This window comes from Salmo salar, chromosome ssa26, assembly GCF_905237065.1.
Source record: "Salmo salar chromosome ssa26, Ssal_v3.1, whole genome shotgun sequence".
Taxonomy (NCBI): domain Eukaryota; kingdom Metazoa; phylum Chordata; class Actinopteri; order Salmoniformes; family Salmonidae; genus Salmo; species Salmo salar.
The window spans coordinates 4,173,530-4,195,868 of record NC_059467.1 but is presented as its reverse complement, the minus strand read 5'-3'; the positions used below and the strand labels follow the sequence as shown (position 1 = coordinate 4,195,868).

The 22,339-nt window shown below is 41.4% G+C and overlaps 1 protein-coding gene and 1 long non-coding RNA gene across 3 annotated transcripts in view; one reads left to right on the top strand and one right to left on the bottom strand.

Moving 5' to 3' along the window:
• tent2 (terminal nucleotidyltransferase 2) overlaps positions 1-20,885 on the top strand; it is a 41,975-nt gene extending 21,090 nt beyond the window's left edge. For both annotated transcript variants that reach the window (XM_014174924.2, XM_014174923.2), the window contains 3 exons: positions 18,996-19,087; positions 19,383-19,462; positions 19,579-20,885. In XM_014174924.2, the coding sequence (XP_014030399.1) occupies positions 18,996-19,087; positions 19,383-19,462; positions 19,579-19,650 (244 nt within the window). In that variant the 3' untranslated portion in view covers positions 19,651-20,885. The remainder of the gene's footprint in view (positions 1-18,995; positions 19,088-19,382; positions 19,463-19,578) is intronic.
• LOC123730743 (uncharacterized) lies at positions 13,152-18,847 on the bottom strand. The gene is made up of 3 exons (XR_006762169.1): positions 18,709-18,847; positions 13,690-13,749; positions 13,152-13,299 (listed from the first exon to the last, which is right to left on the bottom strand). It is a non-coding gene; the product is annotated as an uncharacterized lncRNA (long non-coding RNA).
• Positions 20,886-22,339: the final 1,454 nt, after the last annotated feature.

Sequence of the window (22,339 nt, the reverse complement as noted above, 5' to 3'; positions counted from 1 at the left end):
GGTCACCAGGAAGTTAATTTGTATTTGTCAATAATTTACTGTCCGCTTGCTGCAAGTAGTTATGGTAAAATTCACAGTAACCTACTGTGGCAGATCTGTCACGTCCACTGACCTGATGGTGTGGCAGCAAGGTCAAGTGGTTGTCAACCAAGATGTTGAGGATGTCCCAGGTGTGCTCACCACAGAATGCTTAGTAGTTGTAAACTAATGTTAAGCTATCTTGTAATCATTAAAGTTCAGTGAAAGTACAGTAAGTTACTGGCAGCTATTTGCAAGTAAGTTACTGGCTATTAAGTTACTTTGAATTTTACAATAACTTACTGACAGCTAGTTAATAATAGTCATAATAATTCATTTAATTTGTTAAGCGCTTTTCTCACATCCATCGCACTTAAGAAAATGTATTAATTGATAATAAAAACAATCCAAAACACAGAACATTGTAAGCAGACAACAGTCAAAGCCATTTACAGGTGTTGTCAGATCCGGTGGACAGGAGAACAGAATAAACATACACTACATGACCAAAGTGTGTGGACACCTGCTCGTCGAACATCTCATTCCAAAATCATGGGCATTAATATGGAGTTGGTCCCCCCCCCTTTGATACAATAATAGCCTCCACTCTTCTGGGAAGGCTTTCTACTAGATGTCGGAACATTGCTGCGTGGACTTGCTTCACTTCAGCCACAAGTGCATTAGTGAGGTCAGGCACTTCCAGAGGCAGTTTGGAACTCGGTAGTGAGTGTTGCAACCGAGGACAGACAATTTTTACATGCTTCAAAACTCGGCGGTCCCATTCTGTTACTTTCAGCGTGGCACCGTCATAAACTAACTGAGCTCTTCAGTAAGGCCATTCTACTGACAATCTTTGTTTATGGAGATTGCATGGCTGTGTGCTCGGTTTTAAACACCTGTCAGGTGTGACTAAAATAGCCAAATCCACTAAGTTGAAGGGGTGTCCACATACTTTTGTATATACAGTTGGAGTCGGAAGTTTACATACACCGAGGTTGGAGTCATTAAAACTTGATTTTCAACCACTCAAATGTCTTGTTAATAAACTATAGTTTTTGGCAAGTCGGTTAGGACATCTAAAGTGCATGACATAAGTAATTTTTCCAACAATTGTTTACAGACAGATTATTTCACTTATAATTCACTGTATCACAATTCCAGTGGCTCAGAAGTTTCCATACACTAATTTGACTGTGCCTTTTTAAACAGCTTGGAAAATGCCAGAAAATGTGGTCATGGCTTTAGAAGCTTCTGATAGGCTAATTGACATGTTTTGAGTCAATTGGAGGTGTACCTGTGCATGTATTTCAAGGCCTACCTTCAAACTCAGTGCCTCTTTGCTTGACATCATGGGAAAATCAAAAACAACTCAAAACAAATTGGAGACCTCCACAAGTCTGGTTCATTCTTGGGAGCAATTTCAAAATGCCTGACGGTACCACGTTCATCTGTACAAACAATAGTACGCAAGTATAAACACCATGGAACCACGCAGCCGTCATACCGCTCAAGAAGGAGACGCATTGTGTCTCCTAGAGATTAACGTACTTGGTGCGAAAAGTGCAAATCAATCCCAGAACAGCAAAGAACCGTGTGAAGATGCTGGAGGAAACAGGTACAAACGTATCTATATCCACAGTAAAACAAGACCTATATCGACATAACCTGAAAGGCCGCTCAGCAAGGAACCACTGCTCCAAAACCGCCATTAAAAAAAGCCAGACTAATGTTTGCAACTGCACATGGGGACAAAGATCGTACTTTTTGGAGAAATGTCCTCTGGTCTGATGAAACAAAAATAGAACTGTTTGGCCATAATGACCATCGTTGTGTTTGGAGGAAAAAGGGCGAGGCTTGCAATCTGAAGAACACCATCCCAACTGTGAAGCACGGGGGTGGCAGCATCATGTTGTGGGGGTGCTTTGCTGCAGGATGGACTGGTGCAATTCACAAAATAGATGGCATCATGAGGAAAGAAAATGATGTGGATATATTGAAGCAACATCTCAAGACATCAGTCAGGAAGTTAAAGCTTGGTCACAAATAGGTCTTCCAAATGGACAATGACCCCAAGCATACTTCCAAAGTTGTGGCAAAACGTTTTAAAGACAACAAAGTCAAGGTATTGGAGTGTCCATCACAAAGCCCTGACCTCAATCCTATAGAAAATTTGCGGGCAGAACTGAAAAAGTGTGTGCGAGCAAGGAGGCCTACATACCTGACTCAGTTACACCAACTCCATCAGGAGGAATGGGCCAAAATTCACCCAACTTATTGTGGGAAGCTTGTGGAAGGCTACCCAAACGTTTGACCCAAGTTAAACAATTTAAATGCAATGCTACCAAATACTAATTGAGTGTATGTAAACTTCTGACCCACTGGGAATGTGATGAAAGAAATAAAAGCTGAAATAAATCATTCTCTCTACTATTATTCTGACATTTCACATTCTTAAAATAAAGTGGTGATCCTAACTGACCTAAAACAGGGAATTTTTACTAGGATTAAATGTCAGGAATTGTGAAAAACAGAGTTCAAATGTATTTGGCTGAGGTGTATGTAAACTTACGACTTCAACTGTATAATGTAGGTCCTTGAAAGCTTTTCTGAAAAGCTGAGCTAAAGACTGACAGTGATTGTAATGAGGATCCACACAACTGAAAGCCCTGTCACCCAGAGTTTTTAGTCCGCTGTGGGGCTGCTGAAGGGAGATAGACCTGCAGGAGCGAAGGATGCGTTTGGGGCAGGAGGTCAGGATAAGATCAGACAGATTTTTGGGTCCAGAGTTGTGGATAGCTTGGTAGCTGTGAACCAGGATTTCAATGTCAATGCCGGCTCGATTCGGTCTTATGTAGCAAAAGTTGAAATGGTGTTTTTTACATTGGATAAAAGTAGAGACTCAGAGCTCGAAAATTGTATATTATACACTACAGTTGAGGAACAATGGTTAAGTAATTCTGCTTTTAAAGTTGATAAACTTGTAATCTCACTTTTGAGAAAATTGCCTTTTGAATGTTTCGGTGCACCTATTGGAGAGCTCCTCCTTGTCTACACCCATTCAGCATCGTTCACACCTTAAGCTTTAGCCCTTCCCATCTCTTTAAGGGTTGTTCCGAGCGTTATGTCCTAACAACAGAAGTCAAGCACCCAAGCAAACTGGCTAATGTTGGCGGCTAGCTACTTCCAGACAGAAATGAGAGAACAGCTCACTGACCATTTTACTCGCCCTAGAAGAGCTGGTTAGGTTGTTTTTATGTTATCCAGAGCGTTAGTGACTGCAACTGAAATGCTGGCAACAATTTATACTTTTTTTGCCAACGTTTACTGACACCACCGGCCATATTCATCAGGTGTTGAGCTCTGAAATCGGAGTAGATAGTCAGAGTGAATTTACCAGCTACGTCTATCAACAGTTGTTGCAGTGACATCATTAACATTCTATTGAAATGGTTACTTGCATAGTGGAGTCTTTTGTTAAGACATGTAGCTAAACAATGAACCATAATCCCAACTCATGATGTTACTATGCTGCATGAATCTGCACTAGCTAACCAACCAGGTTCAATGTTAGCTAGCTAACATTAGGCTATAACTAGCAAAGCAAATGGCTCTGAGATACAAATAATATTACTACACAGATCATACACGTAACATTAGCTAGCGAGCCAGCCAGCTAACATTAGCTAGATATCTAGCTAACTGTACACTTGAACTTGAAATGAAAATGACTTTCTGACAAAAATAGAAACGTGTAATATCTGAAAATGTAGCTAGCTAGACTATGGATGCTTCTCCCTCTCTGTCACGGATGCCATGGTTGCCCTTAGTTTGAAGATCTGGAGACAGGTGTTTTCTCCTTCTCCTTTGCTATCATAATCTAATTCCACTGATTTCAAAACGTGGTCCTCCAGGAAGTGGAGAGCAACACTTATGCAGTTCTACTACGCAATATATACTGCTCCAAAAAATAAAGGAAACGCTAAAATAACACATCCTAGATCTGAATGAATTAAATAATCTTATTAAATACTTTTTTCTTTTCATAGTTGAATGTGCTGACAACAAAATCACACAAAAATAATCAATGGAAATCCAATTTATCAACCCATGGAGGTCTGGATTTGGAGTCACACTCAAAATTAAAGTGGAAAACCACACTACAGGCTGATCCAACTTTGATGTAATGTCCCTAAAACAAGTCAAAATGAGGATCAGTAGTGTGTGTGGCCTCCACGTGCCTGTATGACCTCCCTACAATGCCTGGGCATGCTCCTGATGAGGTGGCGGATGGTCTCCTGAGGGATCTCCTCCCAGACCTGGACTAAAGCATCCGCCAACTCCTGGACAGTCTGTGGTGCAACGTGGCGTTGGTGGATGGAGCGAGACATGATGTCCCAGATGTGCTCAATTGGATTCAGGTCTGGGGAACGGGCGGGCCAGTCCATAGCGTCAATGCCTTCCTCTTGCAGGAACTGCTGACACACTCCAGCCACATGAGGTCTAGCATTGTCTTGCATTAGGAGGAACCCAGGGCCAACCGCACCAGCATATGGTCTCACAAGGGGTCTGAGGATCTCATCTCGGTACCTAATGGCAGTCAGGCTACCTCTGGCGAGCACATGGAGGGCTGTGCGGCCCCCCAAAGAAATGCCACCCCACACCATGACTGACCCACTGCCAAACCGGTCATGCTGGAGGATGTTGCAGGCAGCAGAACGTTCTCCACGGTGTCTCCAGACTGTCCCGTCTGTCACATGTGCTCAGTGTGAACCTGCTTTCATCTGTGAAGAGCACAGGGCGCCAGTGGCGAATTTGCCAATCTTGGTGTTCTCTGGCAAATGCCAAACGTCCTGCACGGTGTTGGGCTGTAAGCACAATCCCCACCTGTGGATGTCGGGCCCTCATACCACCCTCATGGAGTCTGTTTCTGACCGTTTGAGCAGACACATGCACATTTGTGGCCTGCTGGAGATCATTTTGCAGGGCTCTGGCAGTGCTTCTCCTGCTCCTCCTTGCACAAAGGCGGAGGTAGCGGTCCTGCTGCTGGGTTGTTGCCCTCCTACGGCCTCCTCCACATCTGATGTACTGGCCTGTCTCCTGGTAGCGCCTCCATGCTCTGGACACTACGCTGACAGACACAGCAAACCTTCTTGCCACAGCTCGCATTGATGTGCCATCCTGGATGAGCTGCACTACCTGAGCCACTTGTGTGGGTTGTAGACTCCGTCTCATGCTACCACTAGAGTGAAAGCACCGCCAGCATTCAAAAGTGACCAAAACATCAGCCAGGAAGCATAGGAACTGAGAAGTGGTCTGTGGTCACCACCTGCAGAACCACTCCTTTATTGGGGGTGTCTTGCTAATTGCCTATAATTTCCACCTGTTGTCTATTCCATTTGCACAACAGCATGTGAAATTTATTGTCAATCAGTGTTGCTTCCTAAGTGGACAGTTTGATTTCACAGAAGTGTGATTGACTTGGAGTTACATTGTGTTGTTTAAGTGTTCCCTTTATTTTTTTGAGCAGTGTATATATTTATTTATTTTAAAGTTGCGTTAGACAGGATTAGCTACACATACTGACCAGTTCAAATAGACAGAAGCGTGCTACATGGCAGACCAATCCAAACTCATCTCTCGGCATGTCCAGCCCACTTATTATCTCAGCCAATCATGGCTAGCGGGAAGTTTGCTGACTTTGTCTGTGGCTTTTATTTATATTTACAGATGGAGTACCATGCGATTATCTGAGGACAGCGCCCCGCTTACAAAAGCATACAAACATTTTCCAACCAAGTTGAGGAGTCTCGAAAGTCAGAAATAGCGATAAAATTAATCACTTACCTTTGAATATCTTCATCTGGTTGCAGTCACAAGAGTCCCAGCTACACAATAAATGTTTGTTTTTGTTCGATATAAAGTCCCTCGTTTTGTTGGCGCGTTTTGTTCAGTTAACCACTGGCTCGAAGGTGGTCAAAACATGCAGACGAATACATCGTAATAGTACCGTTAAAGGTCGTCGAAACATGTCAAATTATGTTTATAATTAATCCTCAGGTTGTCAGTTGTCTAAATAATCGATAATATTTCAGCCGGACAATAGCATATTCAATAGAAAGGAAAAACAATGAAGGGCGCGCACTCGGTCACGCGCGCAAACCAGCACTGCATGATTCTTCAGTCCATTGACAAAAAGGTCTCATTCTTCTTCATTTTTCAGAAAACAAGCCTGAAACAATGTCTAAAGACTGTTGACATCTAGTGGAAACCATAGGAACTGCAATCTGGGTCCTAACCCATTAGATACTCAATAGGCATTCAATTGAAAACTACCCACATCAAAAAAATCCCACTTCCTGGATGGATTTTCCTCAGGTTTTTGCCTGCCATATCAGTTCTGTTATACTCACAGACATTATTTTAACACTTTTGGAAACGTTAGAGTGTTTTCTATCCAAATCTACAAATTATGCATATCCTAGCTTCTGGGCCTGAGTAACAGGCAGTTTACTTTGGGCACGCTTCTCATCCAGACGTCGAAATACTGCCCCCAAGCCATATTAAATGGAAACTTAACTTCAAGACACTATTTGGGGTGTTTTTCCAGTCTTCCTACATAATTCTTAGGATGTAAAAATGAATGGAGTCATGTTTTGTAGCAATTATTTTGGCCTTTGTGTTTTGCCGGTTTGCACAATCACGCTAACAGCCTATTTATTTGAGCCGGAACACACTGAAGAGGAGTTGAAAAGGAAAGAAAAATAATTGTGAGACCAGCAAGCAGTGACTGCATCCTAGACCAGCTGAACCAGGACTCAGTAGGGCAAATTAAAAACAAGTAAGTTATTTTGCTGTCGTTAGCTAGCTAGCAATATAACCTCTTTTTACACAAGGAAGTGTTGTACAGTACAATTTGGTGATCGATTCGGCCATAACGTGGCTTGCTAGTACCACTACAAGCCAAACTAGCCACGTTTAGCGAGTTAGCTGTGTTTGCTATACATAAAATGTACTGTAGTCTAACATTATAGCGAGTTAGCTAACTAGCCTAGTTAGCCTCAGTGCCTCTCATTAGAGCAAAACTGGAGGAATGTGTTGGTGATGATGGCGGAGAGTAAAATAATGACTTTGGCTCTTTATGACCCATATTAGTCTTGTAGTAACTATACCTGTGGGTTGTAGCGAGCTAGCTAACGTGTGTCTGTGGGATGTCTCATATACACCATGCTGCTACAGTAGGAATACAGACATTACACAACAATTGCCCATGAATATCTAATAGCGTTTTCGTCTTTCTCTCACAGACAATACTGCTTGGCTACTAAGAAGTTGATGACTTGCAAGAGGAGATGTGAAGGGTCCCATAACAACAATCTCCCCTTGTATCAAAATGACTTCTAACACTGCACCACCCAAACTGCACCATATGCTAGTATTCCCTTTGTAGAACTGTAGTATTTATTATAAGCATTAGTAGTAATTTTTATTATTATTCCACATTTTGTTGTGTTCCAGCCTAAATTCAAAATGGGTTAAATATTTTTTTTTTATTCACCCATCTACACACAATAACCCATAATTACAAAGTGTAAACATGTTTCTAGTTTTTTTTTTCAAAATTTATTGAAAATGAAATGTCATTTACATAGACTACATGACCACAAGTAAGTGGACACCTGTTCGTCGAACATCTCATTCCAAAATCATTGCCGATGTTGGGGGATTAGGCCTGGCTCGCATTCTGCGTTCCAATTCATCCCAAAGGTGTTAGATGAGGTTGAGGTCAGGGCTGTGTGCAGGCCAGTCAAGTTCTTTCACACCGATCTTAACAAATTATTTCTGTATGGACCTATCTTTGTGCACGGGGGCATTGTCATGCTGAAACAGGAAATACCTTCCCCAAACTGTTGCCACAAAGTTGGAAGCACAGAATTGTATGCTGTAGCGTTAAGATTTCCTTTCACTGCAACTAAGGGGCCTAGCCTGAACCATGAAAAACAGCCCCTGACCATTATTCATCCTCCACCAAACTTTACAGTTGGCACTATGCATTGGGGCAGGTAGCTCCTGGCATCCGCCAAACTCAGATTAATCCGTCGAGCACACAGCCATGACTTTTTTCAGTTATCTCCTGGTGATGCATGATTTATCACTCCAGAGAACACATTTCCGCTGCTCCAAAGTCCAATGGCGGCGAGCTTTACACCACTCAAGCCGATGCTTGGCATTGCACATGGTGATCTTAGGCTTGTGTGCGGCTGCTCCGCCATGGAGACCCGATGAACAGTTCTTGTGTTGACGTTGCTTTCATAGGCAGTTTGGAACTCAGTTGCAACCGAGGATAGACGATTTTTACTCGTTACGCGGTTCAGCACTCGGCGGTCACGTTATGTGAGCCTGTAGTGGCCTACAACTTCGCAGCTGTGCCATTGTTGCTCCTACATGTTTCCACTGCACAATAATAGCACTTACAGTTGACCGGGGCAGCTCTAGTAGGGCCAACATTTGATGAACTGACTTGTTGGAAAGGTAGTATTCTATGACGGGGCCACATTGAAAGTCAGAGCTCGTCAGTAAGGCCATTATACTGCCAATGTTTGTGTATCGAGATTGCATGGCTGTGTGCTCGATTTTATACTCCTGTCGGCAACGGTGTGGCTGAAATCGCCGAATCCACTAATTTAAAGGGGTGTCCACATACTTTTGTATATGTAGTGTAAGTATTCACACCCTTGAGTCAATACTTTGTAGAAGCACCTTGAGCAGCTATTACAGTTGTGAGTCTGTCCGGATAAGTCTCAAAGAGCTTTCCACACGCGACGTTTGCCCATTATTCTTTTAAAATTTCTTCAAGTTCGGTCAAATTGGTTGTTGATCATTGCTAGACAACCGTTTTCAGGTCTTGCCATAAATGTTCAAGTAGATTTAAGTGAAAACTACTCAGGAACATTCACTGTCTTTTGGTAACCAACTCCAGTGTAGATTTTGCCTTGTGGTTTAGGTTATTGTCCTGCTGAAAGGTGAATTAATCTCCCATTGTCTGGTAGAAAGCAGGCTAAACCAGGTTTTCCTCTAGGATTTTGCCTGTGTTTAGCGCCATTCTGTTTCTTTTTTTATCCCCAATCCTTAACGATTACAAGCATAACATGATGCAGCCACTACTATGCTTAAAAATATGGAGAGCGGTACTCAGTAATGTGTTGTATTGGATATAAAACATATTTTTATATATTTGAACTTTTACCCCTTTTTTCGCCCCAATTTTGTGATATCCAATTGGAAGTTACAGTCTTGTCCCATCGCTTCAACTCCCCTACGGACTCATGAGAGACGAAGGTCGAGAGCCATGCGTCCACCGAAACACGACCCTGCCAAGCTGCTCTGTTTCTTGACACGCTGCTCTCTTAATCCGGAAGCCAGCCGCACCAATGTGTCGGAGGAAACACCGTACAGCTGGCAACCGAAGTCAGCTTGTAGGCGTCCGACCCGCCACAAGGAGTCGCTAGAGCGCGATGGGACAAGGTCACGATGGGACAAGGTTAAAGTCACTATTGGGCCTCAAGGTGAAATCCTGAAGCGGTTTCCTTCCTCTCAGGCAACTGAGTTTGGAAGGACGCCTGTATCTTTGTAGTGACTGGGTCTATTGATACACCATCCAAAGTGTAAATAATAACTTCACCATGCTCAAAGTGATATTCAATGTCTGCTTTTTTATTTTTACTCTAGGTGCCCTTCTTTGCGAGGCATTGGAATACCTTGCTGTTTTTTTTGTTTGATATTCGCTGCTCGACTGAGGGACCTAACAGATAATTGTATGTGTGGGGTACAGAGATGAGGTAGCTATTCAAAAATCATGTTGAACACTATTATTGCACACAGAGTGAGTCTATGCAACTTATTATGTGACTTGTTAAGCAAATGTTTACTCCCAAACGTATTTAGGCTTGCCATAACAAAGGGGTTGAATACTTATTGACTCAAGACATTTTAGCTCATTTGTAAATAATTTGTAAAAATTTCAAAAAACATTATTCCACTTTAACATTATGGGGTATTGTGTGTAGGCCAGTGACAAAAAAATTCAGGCTGTAACACAACATAATGTGGAAAAAGTCAAGTGGTTTGAATACTTTCTGAAGGCACTGTATATGACATACATTGCTATACAGTAACTGTTCCTGGATACTGCTGTGTAAACTCACCTCGGTCTCCTGAGCAAATAAACTTTGTCTTGGTCCCGTGTGGCTCAGTTGGTAGAGCATGGTGTTTGCAACGTGTTTGCAACGCCAGGGTTGTGGGTTCGATTCCCACGGGGGACCAGTATGGAGAAAAAATGTATGAAATGTATGCATTCACTACTGTAAGTCGCTCTGGATAAGAGCGTCTGCTAAATGACGTAAATGTAATTACAACTCTGACAATGCTATTACAACTCACAAAAATACTAGCCATGTCTACTTATTTGCTATATTAGCTACGTTTCCATCCAATTGGCGACAGATTTTCATGCAAATCTAAACAAATCTGCATAAAGGTTTTTCCCTCCAGTGGTGTATTTCTACCAAACTGACTTGTTGCCGAGAAAAATCAGTGCATGATGCTGTAGTGCACACAAAATAAAATTTTCCGCTATAGTTTTCATGTACTGAATAAAAATCTAAAGTTCAATGTGTTTCCATCGCATTTTCAACTCTACAGATTAGTTGTCTATGTTTTGTCCCAAAAATATAGCAAATGTGCCTACACTGGTCTTGGAACATTCACTATAGCCAACAGCTCGCAGATACAGTGCAGGTAGGTTAGTCTACATTATGATATTATTATGAATAAGAGCGAGAATATTTGTCAAATGGCAGTCAAGCATTGATTATCATGTCACCAGAATAAGACCCTTGATATTTATTTGAAAGGAGCATCAAGCACATAGTGTGCACTTTCAACACCCTGTGAAGTTCATCACAACTTATGTCATCTGTAGCCTAATAAACTGCATGGTTTCCCAAGTCGTAGTGGAAGGATCACACACCATATCATCACGAGACTCCAAGTTTGCTTTGATGGTTATTATATTAGTATTTGCGCATAAAGGCATTTCCACCGCCATTTCTCTCATAATACATTTTACAGACAAAAAAGATCCCACCATTTCAAATTAACAAATTATCTGTAGGCATTTATAAAATTGTACTGAAACTTCCTCTTTCCATCACAGCTGTCGTGATTTTTTTTAAACTATGGTGTGACTTTACTCGTGGTTAGACAGACTAATCTATTGTTTTATTGAAGCAAGTTTACTTGCCAACAAATGTAAGTTGAAATGACACACCAACTCCCTGCATCATTTGTTTTAGCAGTAAGATTGAAGCTAGTTTGTCCAAACACGTTTCATGAATATCACAATGAATTGATCCAGAAGTTGAAGTCAACACTTTATTGCTTTCTGATGCAGCTGGAATCTTGTTTAAGAAAAAAAGCTGATATAAAACACTGTTATATTCATATGTACAACAGCTAGCAATACCCCCCCCTTTTGCCCTCAGAAATGGACTCTACAGGGTGTTGAAAGCATTCCACAGGGATGCTGGCCCATGTTGACTCCAACAGAATACCACAGTGTGACCCATAAAACCTAGCCAATAGTTTTTCCACCATTCATTTTTCCCATAGGGGATTTTAGAAACACTTAAAATAAGGGCTGTGTTTTGTGTAGGCTTACCCTTCCGTGATGTTTTGATAACCGTGTAAATCTCTCTAGGACAAGGTGACTTCTATCAGTATATTCGCCTGTATTTACCACACCCCAAAAATAAATGCTAATTAGCTGCTAATGTGACTATCATAAAGCACTACAAATGCCATGATGATCTGGACAAGATTGCTGAATCGAGGCAAAGGTAAGAATCTCTGGATTAACTATCTAATGTTAGCTCAAATTTGTAATGAATAAATTGGCTACATTTCTTTAAATTGACAATTTTTTTGAACTGTCTTGTGCAAGTTTTGAATTTAAACAATACCTGTTAGCAAAGGTGTCAGATAGAGATGACGTGCAGGAGTTTACAGGGATTTGTAGTCTTGCATGATGTATACTTCGATGCTAATTTTCCTTTTCAAATCTGAGAGTAAATAGCCGTATATATTGATAAAAGTCACCTTTGCCGAGAGAGATTTACATAGTTATCAAAACATCACGCTAGGGTAAGCCTACACGAAAAAGCCTTTATTTGAAGTGTTTCTAAAATTCCCTATGGATGGTTGAAAAACAATTGGAACCATTTCCCTGTTTGACCGCTAGGTTTTATGACACCTCCACTGTGGGGCCCTACACTTCCCACAGTTGTGTCAAGTTGGCTGGATGTACTTTGGGTGATGGACCGTTCTTGATACACATTGCAAATTGTTGAGCATGAAAAACCCAGCAAAAACGACCTACCATACCCCATTCAAAGGCACTTTAAATCTTTTGTCTTGCCATAGCCTCAGAATGGCACACATACACAATCCATGTCTCAATTGTCTCAAGGCTTAAAAATCCTTCTTTAACCTGACTCCTCCCTTTCATCTACACTGATTTGAAGTGGATTTAACAAGTGACCTCAATAAGGGATTATAGCTTTCACCTGGTCAGTCTATGTCATGGGAAAGAGCAGGTGTTCTTAATGTTTGTACACTGTGTATACCACAGTTGTGAGCATACTAAGTAGTCTATATTATACTACAACATCAGTCTAACTGAATATGGACATTCAACATTCCTGGAAATACATGAAGACTGATCATGAAGATGTGTAACCATACAATAAACCATGTTCATCTGTAAACAAAAAGGGGTACAGTAGACTGGTATGTGTTTTTTTACTCAGTCAATAATGGGGCTTTGAGATGGGCTATTAGTAAAGATGTGAAAAGTTTGAGGGGGTCTTGACTTGTGTATTTTTGTATGAGCACCTACAGTTGTGCTGTTGAGTAGACGAACACTGCCAACAATAGTGAATAGGGTAGAAGAGTATGCTGACAACCCCTCTCCATGCCAAAGAACTGACTGCAAGGGTGTGAAAAGTTTGAGGATCACTTGTCTTGTAGACAGTTTAGTGTATTAGTGATTGCTTTCTCAAGGTTATTGTGCTTTCATAAATACCTTTGGCTGTCCTGGCTTGTTTCAAAGTCCGATGATGTTGAGCTTGAGATTTTTCCAGGCTGAAAGCTTTCATCCAGTGGGTCTACAGGCTCTGCACTACTAAAGCTCGTGTCAAGGTCATCGTCATCAACATTAGGATTAGTCTGTAGGACACACAGTAGTCAGTGATAAGCCAACATTTTACTACTTTGTCCCCATCAATACACATTCAAACAAGGTACTATATCCACCCACCCCCCTCATGTCAATAGATCATGCATACTAACCGTCACACAATACCCACCCCCAACAGACACCAGTCAGTCACCCAGACCATCCCCTCCTTAATGATACCATTTTTTCCCCCAATTTAGACTTCAAGCCTTGCATGAACAATCAACTAAGCCTCAATAATACAGATAACTACAGTAGAAGTTGTAGCCTACTTGTAAACACACCAACTATGACAAGACACAGACCGTGTTTATGCCTAGTACCAGTATATTTATTTACTCATCGTGGAAAGATTTTGTTGATTTTAGAAGGTGACTTACACTAGTTCCTGGTGCTGAGCTTGATTTTGATGCTGCTGCCGATGTTGATGGGATTGGACTCTAAATAGAACACATAACATTAGTCATGTTAGCCTCTGCGGTAGTTAGTTAGCTAGCTAACGTAACCTAACGAAGCTAACGTTAGCTTGCAAAGTTACTAATCACATCGCCAGATAGCAGCTGGCTAATTACATTGATATGTTTTGGAATGTCTAGCCAGCGTATTATGAAAGCTAGCTAGATTCTGGTTTTGATAAACACATGTAGTTAGCTAGGTAACGTTAGCTACATTACCTCAGCTTGACTACTTTTCTGCTACGCTGATGTTGGCTGATCGGATGCCTTCCGCTTTGAAGTGAAGGGGAAAATCGATGGAATAGCATCACTTTTCAACATTCGGCGACATTGCAACTCCATCAGTTATGACTTCAGTTACGTTTCGAAATCCTCTGGCTGAAAGTTTTGGATACAAGCAAAGGCATTTTGATATTTATCACATCAGTTGGATACACCTCCACGAGGAGGTTCTCCATGTCCTGAAATTGCTATGAATTCTGGATATTGTGGTTTGCTTACATCCAGGAAATGTAGCTGGCCCGTTTCTACTTGTATTTGTGTGTAGTGATAAAATTCTAAACTTTTATAATGCATATGATACTGTATGTTAATGACATATTAATGGACATACGTAGTGAAATAGAGCAGCGGTGAAATTTTTCTTTAATGATGGTTCGAATGCCAGTTAGGGTGACCTCTCTATTTTTGCTGTGTGTGTTTTCTCAAGATATTTCCCAGTGGCAGCATGTAGATACAAAACAGTAGTGGCACTATGACCGAGCCTTGAGGGACCCCCTGGTAGACCACCACTGTGTCTGACCTACTAGGGCCGAGGGCTACAAACATGGAGTGATCAGTGTCTGACAGGCCCAGGTGCTTCTCCATGCTGTCCAGCAGAATGGCCTGGTTGACAGTGTCAAATGCTGCACTGAGGTCCAGCAGTAGGAGGATGCTGGCAGCCCCAGAGTCAGCATTCATGAGGAGCTCATTGGTGACCCTTACCAAGGCACTGTCTGTGCTGTGTCTAGCTCTGAAGCTGACTGGAAGGGCTTAAGCAGGTTGTGAGTGGCCATATGGTGTTTTGAATTGGCTAGACACAGCACGTTTGAGTAGCTTACTCAGGAAGGGCAGGTTGGAGATAGGCCTGTAGTTCTGGAGGTTGTCAGGGTCAGATCCAGGCTTTTTAAGTACTGGTGTGACTGCTGTCAGTTTGAGCTGAGGAGGGACATATCCAGTTGTAAGGGAAATGTTGATGATTTCCGTGAAGAAAGGTTCCAGAGCATGTAAGCAGGTCTTCTGAAAGGAGGTGAGGATAGAGTCAAGTGAGAAAGTGGTGGGCCTCATTCTCCTAACCAGCTTGGTTACATCAGCTGCAGTGACTGTGGTGAAGGTGGAGAACCTTGACTCAGGGATCATAGGACTGGGTAGATCAACTACAAGGGCTGGAGATGATAGGATGGTATTATTGATGTTTTCAATTTTGCTTTGAAAGAAGCAAAGGTGTTGATTGCACCGTTTTGGGGAGGCTGAGGTAGCAGTTGTAGCAGTTGTTCACAGTTGTTTACAGGTTGGAGGAGCTTGATTACAGTAGAGAACAGCACCCGGAAGTTGCCATTGCTGATCAGTTGGGAGTAGTAAGATGTCCGAGCTGCATTTAAGGCCTGTTTGTAGTCTTTTTCTGATGTTGCGCATACATCGCATACATCATTCTAGATGACGGCCAGTTGCTTTGAGACAGCGTAGCTCCTCAGTGTACCAGGGAGAATATTTGGAGAAAGACACCAGGCGGGTTTTCAAAGGAGAAACTTCATCCAGTATGGAAGCCAAGGCAGTTTTGTGTTGAGCCACAGAGTCAGTAACTGGCAGGTTGGAGGTTACCACCTCATCGTCCTCGCCTTCTGCATTTTTTTTTGTAGGATTCCGTATTGAAAGAGGCTGTTCTTAAACTCCTTACACAGGGTTGTTTTAATCTGTGCAAAACTTCTGAGGAATCCTTATAAATATTGCTGCCATTTATGAATATTGTGGTCCTGCCTTTGGTCCAGTAGATGGTAGATGAGATGCATTGAAAATACATGAGATGATGATCTAGGAAGATCTAGCTAGGCTGGTATTTAAATCCAAACAATTAGCTAGTTAATTGGAGAAGAGAAGTTGCCAAATACAGGGCTGCCAACTTTTGAAGAAAGCTTAGAGGGAGATTTGCTATGTGAATTTCATTGGCACATCCTCTAGCAGGGGGATCTGGGTGTCCTCCTCCAGGAAAATGTTACTGTTTTTAAAGCTGATTTCCTGTGATTTTACGAATTTTGACATGGCTTAGGCCTATGAGCAGGGTGGATTTCTTCTCTCCAAAAAATACACAGGTCAGGTGTATTCAGGATGCTTTGAACTTTGTTACTTTGAGATTTTTGGGGGATGAAATTTAAAGTATGCTAATATTATTTGTACATATTTTTTTAGGTGGTTTGGTACTTTATTCAGACAGTAACGAAATGGGGAGACAGGCAAATGGGAAAAATCGTGGGAAGGTTGGAAGCAGGGATTGAACCCTGGTCTCATGTGGACAGTTGTATCAGATCGCAGTCTCCTTGCTTTCAAGGTAAGAACACAAACATTTTCTAATTTGGGTGAACTGTCTCTTTAAAAGAGGGATGGAAGAAAATCCTGCTTGCTCTCCAGGAGGGTTGGACACCCCTGATCTATGTTTCACAAGTGCTGGGTGCTTGAAAATGTTCTTGTTATAACAATTCATTTCTCAAAATCACCAAACCTTCAAGAAAAATCTAATGAATATCAATATTCAAAACTGTCTATGAATGGCTGCAAAAAATGCATAGTCTCATATAATTCATTTTAAGACACAAGTAGGCATATCAGATTTCAAATATGTGATTACACCGGCAATATTGGGAAGAATCGGGATAATAAAATAAGTGTGGGGAATAAAAGTAGTGTTTTTGCTGACAAGCAATATAACTACACTATATTTTATCTCATTGTTAAGAATAAGAATTGTTCCACTGATCAGGTAAATAAAGTAAATGCAAAATAATATCGTCTGAAGACAAGACGACCCTACACCCTAACCAAATTATTTTTCTAATTTACACTTTTGGGTTCACAATCTGACAAAAGGATTTTCATAGTTACAAATCTGTAGGTCGGTCTGCTGCCTTTTCGTTGTCACAGCCTAAATCCCAATCACCAAACGAGGGGACTAATGCAAGTGTGGATTAAATCGACTTTAGTACATGCTGTCAAAAGGCTGCATTCTGCAATAGGGATGGGAGTAACAGCAACAGACTCCAACTCATCTAAATTCTGCAGCATTTGCAATGCTGTCAGTGCGTCCATTCGTTTTGTTCGTCTTTCCAATATGCGCTACACACATTGTGTGTTGTATTCAGTGTCTGATTTGACTCTCCGAGGTGAAATTATATACAATTTCCAGCCTTTCGTAATAAAATAATTAGACCGCCCACAATTCTTCATCATCATTACACTATTGTTCTAGATTCAATTCAGATCAATTCAATCCCCCTCTTCATCCTCTTCATCATCCTCATCATTCAGTTCATTGTAGTCACATGCACCATTATCAGTTTCCATCTGGTTTCTATCGCCCATTCATCTATTGACGACAGAATAGCATATTTTAATTTTAAGTTTATTATGTTACTCGTTTTTGCTTAGTAGCCAGTGGTCATGTGCTGACTGCAATGACACGGATATTCTTGGAAAAAGTGAAATTTGGAAACAGAGCGCACTATTTGACAAAGGTAAATGTCATAGAATCTGCAGAATATGCACTTTCTGATACTATATAGAAATCTAAAAAAAAATTACCTGCATGTGACTCTGAAGGAGGATTTGATAAAGTAATGCTCCTTTCCCTGCATCTGTCAATTACAAGGTGCACCCATCTTTTCTATATACAATTTGATAACTGATAGGTCTAAGAATTGTCACTCATCAAATTATTTAATCTTGTCTATAGTCTAACTCTTATGTGTGAAATTAGTTTCGGTATAGTTTATGGTGTTATTTCTATGGACCGGCTGTGCAGGCTGACTGGCATCGTTTGTTTCCCGCTCATCAACCTAGATAGAGTCAATGATATGTTTAGCATTATTCTAAAGGCCTACTGCAACACGTAGCATGTTTTAGTTTTCCTTACAATACATTTGATTAGTAGTAGAGTTACAGTAAATTAAACAGTCCCGTAACGGCTTATTTTTTACAAAGTAAAACGTCAATCAACCTGCAAGGTGCGGTCAAATTATTTGCTGCTGATAAATAGGCATAACACAACTTCATCATTACACTATTGTCTTTCTGAATTAAATCAACCTCTTCATCCTTCTTATCATTCAGTTAGGCCTAATTTTTAAGTTCAATTGTGAAGTAAGATGCACAATTATCGCCCATTCATCCATTTGTCATTCATTCAGTGAGGAGAGAGACGCATTAGCGCCTGGCTGGGTACCAACGTCCTACAGCACATTAACTTGGCGGGTTAAGTTGGGAATAGGTGTGGAAAAAAACTGGTAAAAAGGCTCTAAATACTTTTTTGTTTGCATATTTGACCGAATTTTGAAATCACAATGTAAAATACAAACATTTAGGAAAAGTAAGGGAAGGAGCAGGGCACTGTTTTTTTGGGGGGCCACCCCAAAAAAGTAAAAAAAATACTTACAGAATCAAATGTCAGTGGCCGTTGGCCTATGGCTGTTTTAGTGTTAAACATTTGAACAAGGCCAGAATATAATTTATTGGATCACTCGCATACAATAACACAACATCTGCATATAATGACAGTTGGTGCTCATCTGAACCAGAATCTGGCCTTACAGTAGACGTTGTTATGGTGAATCTCTTTTAAGCCCAGGAAGCAGCCATTCAACCTGCCGTTCACCAGCTTTTCAAGCTTAATAATGTCAAATTACGTTTGTTACTCACCAAATATGGAGTTTCGATCAGAAACTATCGTCATTTACTGCTGTCACAGCTGGTATGTACTCTCTTCTCTCCTCCCACTCCCCCTCTCTCTCTGGTGTCATGTTGCTGTCTGAGGGACTGCAACAGGTGGAAACTGACCTTCAACCTTTTGGCAGCGTTGCTGGACGCTCCAAGAAACTCTGACTGAGCTCTGAAGTTTATGCCTACAGTACCATGCCACACAGAACACACATACACACACAGATGTCTACTCATGCTCACAACACACTCCCTCTCCTCTGTTTCAGGTGGGATAAACAGGTGATCTCGGTGCGAGAGGCTAAGGCTCTGCCCAAGTCAAATAGTCTAGAGTGGAGAGACAAGTTCATCTGTGTGGAAGGTAGGCCAGACCAGACCTAACTAGTCAATCACTTCTAACCATGACACTGACACCGAGCTGCCTCCCACACAGTTGTGTAGTGACTGTATAAAAACTGTTATTACCATGATGTAATGTCTCCCCTTTTAGATCATCTTCTTATATTGACACCTAGGGGCTAGAGGCTTATGCTACAAAACATGATTGTGCAATACATGCTGGTGCAATACATCTGGTTCTTGCTAAATCAGTGTCAATGTTTTAATGTGGTATCTGTCCCAACTGAAATGTTGTCTCTCCAATGTGGCTCTCTCAGAGCCATTTGATGGCACCAACACAGCCAGGGCAGTCCATGAGAAGGTCAAGTTTGATGCCATCAAAGCACAGTTCGCTGAGGTAGACTTAGGGAACGTTTCACTGTGGTTGTTTTCCTTCCCCATTGTAAATCCACAATTTTTATTTGAGAGCCTGGGGCATCCCAAATCTAACCCCACCCCTCTCACTCTCTCTAGTCGTGGCAGATGCTCCAGCTGAGAAAGGATCTCAACTTCATCCTCCCAATCAGAAACACCATCCAGAGATGAGGAGGAGGAACTGTGAGTGACTCAGCTGTACAAAGGAAATCTGCCTGGTCTGTCCTGGGCCTGTCTACTGGGTTGTACAGTCTCCGTCTCCCTCCTCAGCATGCCAAAGCCCTACCATTCAGACTCTTCACGTTCTCCTGACTCACCTGCCAATGTTACGGACACAGAGGAGAAATAAAAGAAAGTATAACCTCTGATATTTCAAGAGGATACATGAGATTGCTGCTAAAGTGTGTGTGTGACCTGAAGTATTGCTGCTGCCTCGCATAGGGGCCGATTCAGACTTAGTAAATGTACGCCTTTCTTACGCACGCCTTTCCTACGCACTTCTCAGTAGTTGGTATTCAGACTTCAGGCATGTAACGAGGTTGGGGGGGGGGGGTCTCTTGCGCGCACTAAATAAATGGAATTCAACCCCAGAAAACATACCAATTTGATCAGGGAGTTTTTGTTCAGTTATACTGAATAAAAATATAAATGCAACATGCCTCAATTTTACTGAGTTACAGTTAATTTAAAGGAAATCAGTCAATATAAATTAATTAATTTGGCCCTAATCTATGGATTTCACATGACTGGGCAGGGGTGCAGCCATGGGTGGGCCTGGGAGGGCATAGGCCCACCCACTTGGGAGCCAGGCCCAGCCAATCAAAATTAGTTTTTCCCCACAAAAGGGCTTTATTACTGACAGAAATAATCCTCAATTTCGTCAGCTGGCTTGGTGGCTGGTCTCAGACGATCCCGCAGCTGAAGAAGCCGAATGTGGAGGTCCTGGGCTGGCGTGGTTACACAGGGTCTGCGGTTGTGAGGCCGGTTGGACGTACTGCCAAATTCTCTAAAACGGTGTTGGAGGCGGCTTATGGTAGAGAAATTAACATTTCATTCTCTGGCAACAGCTCTGGTGGACATTCCTGCTGTCAGCATGCCAATTGCACACTCTCTCAAAACTTGAGAGACATCTGTGGCATTGTGTTGTGTGACAAAACTACATTTTAGAGTGGCCTTTTATTGTCCCCAGCACAAGGTGCACCTATGTAATGATCATGCTGTTTAATCATTTTATTGATATGCCACACCTGTCAGGTGGATGGATTATCTTGGCAAAGGAGAAATGCTCACTAAGAGGGATGTAAACAAATTTGTGCACACAAATTGAGAGAAATACGTTTTTTGTGTGTATGGAAAATGTCTGTGATCTTTTATTTAAGCTCATAAAACGTGGGACCAAGACTTTACATGTTGCGTTTATATTTTTGTTTAGTATCGTTAATCTGTTAATTTCTCTAAATCACTCTCTTTAAATATGGTGTACCTTTAATTTGAATTTGATCGGCACAAGACTTGAATGAAGACTATGGCGAATGCGTTCAGAATATAGAAGCCATGGAAACGTGTACATATTTGCCTCAATTTCAGAACCCATGGGTAGATTTACACATTTATGTTTAGGGAATAATCATGAATCCTACTTAATGGAAAAATGTTGCCTTTACGCACAAATGAAGAAAGGTGGTTTGATTCATTGTGAAAGCTGCCACATTCAGATCATCAATGGTAACGTTGGAAGTAATGTAGCCTACAAAATAATTATAATATGTAGAATAGTATGCAACAGTATCATATAATAAATATACCCTAATTGCCCGCATTGATCATGGAACTGTTTGATGGCAAGTACCAAGTCTTGCGGCATGCATCAAGTTCAAAGAAACAGTTTGAAGTCCATTATTATTTATTTTTACTACAATTTGTATTTGGCCTTCATTAAATAGTATCCACTATTATTTGACCCGCAGCCACAACCATAATGACATCCTTACAGTGGAAAGAAATAAAGTTAGGCTGCGAACATTCAGTTGGGAGTTAAATATATGTGGTTGTTATGGTCGCTACCCACAGTTGCTTATAATATTTAACATAGGCTATTCATTTAATCCCTGCAAGTTATAAGGCAATACAATTAAAATTCTGCATAATGGCACAGCATTTCATACTTCACTGTGGGAAAGGGGCATAAATAGGCATACCTATGATGTTTATATGTTTTTCAGTTTCCTTCAATTCATCTCCAGCGATCATAAAAAGTAGATCTAAAACAATTGTTATTTAGCCTATATTTACAATCCCCTTATCCAAACAGATTACCTAGCTCTTATCAATAGCTCTTATCATATAATTTTATTTGATCTGCACCCCAAACGCATACCTTGCTGGCACTGGCATTTCCCCCAAGCTTAAGTTCAAGGTCAGAATACGCTTAGAAAAGTGCATAAAAAGGTAATAAAGTACATTTATGCGTGAGTAACTCTGGTCTGAATTTTCCCCTTAGATAAGAGCAGACCCTGACAGATAACATAGCTATGATAATATCCCTTTCTTCACCCCGCTTTCTTTTCATCTCCATCTCTTTCTCTCCTCTGTGTCTGCCCTTGCACATGGATCTGTAATGATCTGTCCGAAGGTTCTCCCTGAACTGTGTTCTACTTTCTCTGCTCTTTACATACCATGGGGGACCTGTCCTCCCAAGATCAAAAGTCAAACCCTTGGTCAAGACCACATCTCGGGAACCTCCAGTCAGCTCTCTAATATTAGCTCCTCAGCACCCGTATGTTTCCAGCTTATCTATGATTATCTATGACATTGACAATGTTGTTGGGCGAAGTACCAATCCTAGGTAGAATGCATATTA